This window comes from Rhodamnia argentea, chromosome 10 (assembly GCF_020921035.1).
Source record: "Rhodamnia argentea isolate NSW1041297 chromosome 10, ASM2092103v1, whole genome shotgun sequence".
Classification (NCBI taxonomy): Eukaryota; Viridiplantae; Streptophyta; class Magnoliopsida; order Myrtales; family Myrtaceae; genus Rhodamnia; species Rhodamnia argentea.
In genome coordinates, this window is record NC_063159.1 from 3,145,326 (window position 1) to 3,153,051 (window position 7,726).

General features: G+C 41.0%; 1 protein-coding gene across 2 annotated transcripts; it reads right to left on the reverse strand.

Annotated features, from left to right (window-relative positions):
- Positions 1–2,161: 2,161 nt before the first annotated feature.
- Positions 2,162–7,295, reverse strand: LOC115742053 (transcription factor bHLH155-like). Of its 2 annotated transcripts, none has more exons than XM_048271698.1 (10): positions 6,970–7,295; positions 6,337–6,543; positions 5,969–6,062; positions 5,823–5,864; positions 5,500–5,559; positions 4,213–5,409; positions 4,025–4,126; positions 2,769–2,945; positions 2,552–2,677; positions 2,162–2,456 (listed from the first exon to the last, which is right to left on the reverse strand). In XM_048271698.1, the coding sequence occupies exons 1-10, from the start codon at positions 7,065–7,067 to the stop codon at positions 2,373–2,375; spliced, it is 2,187 nt and encodes a 728-aa protein (XP_048127655.1). In that variant the 5' UTR covers positions 7,068–7,295; the 3' UTR covers positions 2,162–2,372. The 2 variants fall into 2 exon arrangements, with proteins under 2 accessions (XP_048127655.1, XP_030531997.1); XM_030676137.2 differs by having other exon boundaries at positions 2,769–2,915; positions 6,970–7,292.
- Positions 7,296–7,726: the final 431 nt, after the last annotated feature.

The following is a 7,726-nucleotide window of genomic DNA, read 5'->3' on the forward strand; positions in this document are numbered from 1 at the left end:
AATAGATAAAGGAAAATCGAATTTTTTTCAAATTTGATTTTTTACCGAAAATTTCATGAAAACAAATGCATGTTTTTCAAGAACAAGAAATTATGAATGGAACGTTGCTATTATCTTTCAAACTCAAATCGAAAGTTATGCGGCACTACTCTTTGTTTAGGGAAGATACTAATCTCCACCCCCCCCCCCAGGGGGACGTTTCAACATTTTACCACTTACCCTCGTTTAGACTTTATTTTTTTCTCAAAAAGCGAATGATTTAAAAAGTATTTTGTTAAAAATATCGTTTGTATCGCTTACAAAAATATATGCAAGAAAAATATTTCAATAAGGGCTGAGTATAATGGATCGCCCAAATCAGAAACTGCCCGAACGGTTCCCGATGGCTTCGATCTGGTTCCCGATTCCAAGAGGGAACCGGACCAACTAAATATCTTTTAATTTTTTTGTTTCTTATGTTTAAACCTAACTTAATTAATCTTCCTTCGTTTATCTTTAGGCACATCACATCTATATGGATAACAAGAAGGATCACCTTGGCTCAACTTGACAAAAAGGATGGGTGGGCCAAAAACTTATAGCAACTCATTCTCTCTCATTATGTCTTCTAGTCGATGTGAGAGAGTGACTTGCTATAAAGATGGCATGTGTAACTCACTTATTTTAGTCTTTGAGCGGTTCCATTGGACCACCTAGACCGGTTCCCAGTTCCAAGCACCTTTGGTCCCATCCTCGGTCTCTGAAATGGGGAATCGAGACCACCGGTCTTGATCCCCGGTTCCTTAGGAAATTGGATCATGCTCACCCCTAATTTTCATTATTTATGAAAATATTTAGATATAAATTGTTATTGATTGTGAAAACATTTTCATTGACTAATTATTACATGCTATTATTTTTATAAAAAAAATTTAACAAAATCATTCATTTTTCGTGAAACAAACCGAGCTTAAATTCAAAATTACAACTTTGCAATCATCAACCCCACTGCAATGACCAAAATACCTGCTTTTGTGAGGAAACATACGAAACAGTTCCCAACCCAAAACCATCCTCAAACTAAACTCGCCCAAAACCTCACCCTTCAGCCACCTCGGGCCATCACCTCTGCTGCGGTTGCCCACGCCGCCCGCCCGTTGTCGAGACGCCACCCATAAATAACATGGCTAACAGGAAGTACAGAATTCAATCTCATCACTTCAAAAACTACTTTAATTTATAATAATAATAATAATAATAATAATAATAATAATAATAATAATATAGTTGTATGTAGATGTTGATATATTTTCCATACTTTAAGGTAACATGTTGAATAAAAGTCAGATTTAGAATCTAAAGCGCAGGATGAAAGTCAGGGTCATCTCCAATACATACATGAAACAAATCACCATTCCTTATAACACTTGCTGTATCATCTTAGGGACACGCCACGCCATTACAGCAACAAACCTGCAACTTTCGAGTGGGGAATGGGTCACGTTTGGAGCCTACCTACGTGTCTTCAACCGCCAACTTATATGCTTCGAACCCGTTTGACTGGATTGGTGGAGACCCGGCCATCCGTAGCGATCAGGAAGATCGTGGATGAGGAGAATTTTTCGGGCAGTTGGCACATCGACATCGCTGCCTCAGAAAAACAAGTTTGCGGGTACATGGATTAGTATATATTAATGGATGACGGAGATGCATGGATGAAGACTGTTGCTTGTGGAATTTAAAATTTTAGCGATTTCATATCGATTGATCGATCGATCGGTGATCCGTTCGTGAATGTTACTCCCTTGACCGTCGACAACACGGCTAGGGGTGCAGTTCTTCCTTGTTTACTGGTTTTGTAGAAGAAATCAGCGTATAGACAAGGCAAATTGTTATAATTCTCTGGTCTTCTAGCATAACTACAGAGAGAATTGACAGCAAGGTGTGCAAAGTCTGCAGGTTCTTTGAGAGAGAGAGAGAGAGAGAGAGAGAGCCAAAATTAGACCAAATTTTAGAATGCTATAGTCAATTTTTACAAATCCTATGATAGTTCATTGTGATGTCCGGATCAAGAAGAATTCTCTTGCATTTCATGTCCAGTCGCCTCAGATCAAATTCAGTAGTACGATGTTACTCTGCATCAGAGGCGGAACTCACCAAACATTTTGTAGAGCAAAGAATAAGAATCAAGAGGGATGTTTTCGAAAGAGAATTACAGGACTGCAGCAATACAAGGCCATGTATCCACCCGACATCGCTAGCTAGATTCAAATCAACATATGATCGCAACTTGCTGGAATGCTAAAAGAAACTCCTTGCAAGAATGGCATCCTACAGCCGCTAGACCATAACAACCTATTTGTTAGAGAAAAGACCACCCAACAGCCATTATGTCATGTTGGAACGGTATTCCTCCGGTGCTGCCAAAGCTGCATCAAAGGCCAAAATATGTCTATTCTCTGGAAACCCTTTGAAGCCTGGTCCAGAAAAACAAACAAAGAAATTGACTTAGTGCAATCACGGACGTTATCTCATTGAATCTCTGCATCAGGTCAGTAGTAAAATTGAGTACCTCAACAATGAAGCGGGCCCAGTTATTGCCCGAATCTTTCTCTGTAACACCCTTCAGGATGGTCAATTCTAGGCGTCGAAGCACCTGAGCAATGTCCAGAAAGAGCCCTTGGTCGTTGCATAGCATCTGCGGCAAGAGAGTTTGTAGAGTTATAACCAGGTTAACTTGTTCAAACAAGGAGAGGAAGCTAATGAGCAATGAACAAAGAAGTACAAACCTCAATAAGCATGAGTCCTGGGTATTCCAGGTCTTCCACCACTATAGGGCATACCTGAAGCTCACCTCCTAATTCAAGAGCCCAGCTAGCTCCACCCCGGGAATCAGCGTTGATTTCAAGTGCTCTCCATCTGTTCCGTTCAGAGTCCTGTGTGACATTGCCATTCATAGATGTCAACTTGACACATTGCATTTCGTGTAAAATGTAGATTGTCTTGTAAATTTGAGTCACATCAACAAGGAATTTAAGCAAAACTATCAAAAGATCTTTATTCTTTTTAAGATTACATTGCTAGTTTATCCTCATCTGAGTCCGACAGAGAACAAGTCAATCCATGGGCTGTGTTCAACCGAATCTGTTTTAGGTTCCCCTGTCATGAGCACGACACTTTCGTTCGGTTGTGAAGATACTATATTTCATCATTAAGCAGAGACTAATGGAGTCGGCTACATGTGATGTCTTGCAGAATCATTCTAATCAATAAGAACTAAAGGACTATCGACACCCCCAACGAGGTATCTTGCAGCTGCAGCTACACAAAGTACTCTCAAAGAAACCACACATAACATTGATCAGAAGAAACGCAAACTGAAGAAAGAAATCACATGGAAAAATTTTCCTTTCAGATGTTGAAATTCACTTCAATCCAAGGCATGAACTTATTGGCTATACATGGATGAAGTATATATCCTTAAGATGCTGTCACAAGGGCTATTCAAGTTTTCTCTACAGCATTCGTTTTTTCACTTTAATTGTCTATCAAGTTCCTTCACTTCTCAAAAGTAATTCTTGTCCTTGTTGACCTACATTCACAAAATCACAGTAAACCAACTAAAACCTGGAAACTAGCAAATGTGGGGTTGACAATAGTTAACAATGTATGTCTTACTGCTATAAACAGGATTAAGTGGGTGATGCTTCGGTAATACACACTCATACACTACGACATCTGGCTGTGCTTTACTTCATACTCCAGGGGAATTGACAAGTATCTAATCAGTGAAAACTCCTCCTATAAGTCATTGATGAGAGCCAATAAAATCAGGCGTGCCCAAATGGAGAGCAGATTTGGGTGTTGGGAAATCATTAAGGTACGAAATGAAAAATCTTTATCCTCCAAGTTCATTGTATCTTTTAAAAGCCAATGCAGTCTCTGCAAGCTTATGCAATGCAATGCTTCTGCAGTATGTCAAAGATGTAACTGCAATAAAGATGGGGGAAGGAATGGATGCAACACTACAGGATGAGTTATATACCTCTGGGGGCACCCACTCCTTCAACTTCTCTGCCTGGTTGGTTGCGCCTCTTAAGAACAGCATGTGCTTGATTGTTCGATCTAGAAGGGCATCGATGCTACCCTGAAATACAGAGCAAGTAATTAGTGAGCATAGGAAGCAAGGACAGGAAAATGACATGGAAGAACCAACTACGAGATTGTACAGACCTTCGCACCATTTGGGACAAGGTCCCTAAGTTCCTTCAGTCTCTCCTGAATCAACTGTCTGTCTCTTGGTCTTGGCCTCTGGTTATCACCTGGTCTTCCCTTTCTTTTGCTACCACTGATCATCATCTTCTGACCCTTAGCCTGTTCATGAGGGGATCCCCTCCTCCGCTGCTCTTTATCAGTGACTGTACTCAGCATGCTTTTATTTGAAGTTAAAGAATCGCTAGAAGTTTCTCTATCCCTATTCCTAGAGCTGAATGCAGCTGGAGTTATGCAGCTTGCAATATCTCCACTCAGGCAGCTTTCTTCAGACTCCCCTTTTGTTCTCAAAGAAGTAAAAAGTTGCTCCGGTTGAACGGTTGAAGATACGAGAAGGTTGGATTTATTTGATGAATTATGATCAGGACTGCCATATATGTTGCTGATTATAGATTCCAAGAGATACTCCCCTTCGTCTTTGACAGGGTATCTCCCAGATTCCCCAGTAAACGGCTTATTGTCATCGGCAAAATCTTGTTTCTCAGTCAGAGAAGAGCTTTTAAGCACGTCCATATCTTGGAAAAACGTATCCACAGAAAATTCACTTTGCCACAAGAAAGCTCGCTCAGGAGCTCCATCCAGTTCATAGTTCACGGAGAAGCTAGACATGTTGCCGATGGTTTCATTCTCAATATTCTCAACGTCATTTTCTCCTAATGGTAGGCTCACAAAGTCACTAGCAGTGAAGTAGTCCTCCATGCCATCGTAAAAGTCACCTAACCTGCCTGAGTTGTAACATTTATCGAAGGCATGCAATTCTGCTTCTGCACGAGAGAATCCAAAATCATCATCATCCATCCTTTCTGACTGGTTTGCAGGTCCAATTGGGAGAGATGACACTTTGGAAGGACTGGCTGCCAAGACAGAAGTCTCATTACCCCATGCATCTTCTTGGATTTCTGAAAGGGGCCGAACATGTACAAGATTTAGCATGCTGCAATTCGCCTCGAAATTGTTATGCAACCCTTCAGATTTTGTTTTAGAAACCTGGCTGCCAGTGATTTTCAATGACTCATCCAGACCATCTGTGAAACAGGAGAGGATAGAAAGATCCTGCCGGCCATGGTTCATCGTGGAAGTTAGAGAATGGCTAAAATCGTGTTGAAGCGAGACTAATCTCTCTGTGAGATCAGCGACAATCGCTATGTCCTCAGCAACCTAAGTCAACAGGACAGAACAAGAGACAAGTTATAACTCCTCCAGCCATTTGCTTGCATATTTATTGAAGGAAAGAGGATGAAGACAGACCAATTCCAAGGAGCCTAGTTGCAAGACGCCGTGCGGAAGAACAGGTAACAGGAGAGTAGTCTGCATAAGCAAAATAAGCAAGGTCAGTAGGGTCACTAATAAAAGAAACTGCACAGCCACAAGTAAACATATGAAGTAACTTTTACTTGAAAATCAACTTGCACATTTTCGAACCATTACTCAAAGCACATGGTTGCCGGCAAATCCATATGCCTATAAACACATGGTATCGGGACCGTCATAATAAAACTACCCTACTCTACTTGGTTGTAATATCCATCACATTGGCAAAGTTATTCAAACGTAATAATGGTATTCATTACCTTCACACCGGCCAAAAACTGTGATAGCCATTCCTCAGGAAGCTGCAAAGACACAATGTAATTTAGAGCTGCCATATACCCAGAACAAACTGTAGAAACTCCTTCAGCTGGCTAATATTATGAACGAAAAACTCGTCGGACCTAACCTCTAAAGGAATCTCAGAGTTGCACCGAGAAGCCAAAATATCATCAGAAGAAAGCCAACAGTAGTTGCCTGTGACCGCCACTTCACCTACAAGCCTAATGCAGGTAAAATGAATAACATCAAGACACTGATGTTGTTGTTATGTATGAAGGAAAATTCTGTGCTGCAGGTCTATTCCCAACCAATTAAACAAAATATTTTGCTCACATGTCATTATTCTTTTTCTGGATTTTCAGAGACCAAGTATAACGAATTCCACAAACAGCGACTAATGCCGGTTAAAGCCGCGAAAAAACTAATCAACAAGGATAACGTGGAAGACAATTTGAGAAGGAGAAGAATAACACAAAGTTAAGTCTGACATATTACCCTTCTCCCAGTGAGTAGTGACGACACGCCATATCAGCTTCCACAACTCCTAAGGGGAATTGGCTTGCACTTCCATTCTGCAAGCCATTTTCATGGACAAAAGGAAATAGCTCGCCTGATCTGTTGAAGTAGAATTCATCTGAGCAATTCTCTCTGTTTCTTCTAGCCTTTGAATGGTCGAAATACCCATCTTCCCATGTTAAAACCCTGAAACAAATTGTGTATAGAACGTAGTAAAAAGACCGGAAGTTTTCTCTTTTACGGTGCAGAATTAAGTACAGACTTTGTACCAAGACCGTGAAGACAAACATTAGAACAGACAGACACTCGAGACATATAGTGAAGATTCGGCTTCACGTCAAATAGATCGAAAAGGGACACAGTCCCAGTGCTGGGGTGACAGAACATGAGCAAAACCCCAGAGATTCTTAACACGTCTTTCATCATTAAACATCTAGATCAAGGGCCTTTCTGCCAGAAATGCCATCAACAATCATCCAGGAAGACAAAATTGAACAGCTGCAGACGGAACATAGAACCAAATTGTTCATTTCCAGCCCAGCACTAAAATCAAAGAATTGTCCATTCAGTACACTCCCAATCACATAAAGACAGGGCAAGGAATCGGCTTACGCAGGGACTCGACGCCTGATCTTCCAGAACACCGCGTACGTCCAGCGCGCATCGCGACACAAGCTCTGTAGTAACTGCGGTAAAGCAGGACTTCCCATGCTACGCCGGTACAAGCATCGAGTACCCCATGGTTTCCGGCTCAAAACTTGATCTCCAACCTCGGAATCACAGTTTTAAAGCAGACAATTGCACAGACAGAGAGAAAATGAGGAATTCTTTGTCCATGAATGAAACACGATCGAGTCTCGACGTCCCCGATGCTGTCATTTATAGAGAAAGAGACAGAGAGAGCAAGCAATGGCACAACCGGCTACCGGTTCATCCGGTCCGCCTGCGGTTATATTCAGTTAATATTTCCCTGCTCGGAGTCAAAACCGTGAGCCGCCGGTCGAGATTCATCATCCTCCACAAGATGCATCGAGATTCCGGGCCCCACCAATGAGAAGGTGTGCAGGTGCACCCAAAAATAATGAATTATTATTTATTTTCATCAATTAACTAGTGAATGAAAAAATAAAACATAATTATCCACCACAATTTATGTTTAAACTATTCGAGGATGAATGAAGATATTTTTCGCTGGCTCATTTTTGTAAACGATACAAACGATCATATGTAGGAGAATATTTTCCAAATCATTGATTTTACGCGAAACAAACAGAGCCTTTTTTTTAATTACTTTTAAATAATATGCATGCTTACTCGACTTATTTACGTTAGATGCAGCGTTCTTTTCTCCTCCATGACACCACGTAAT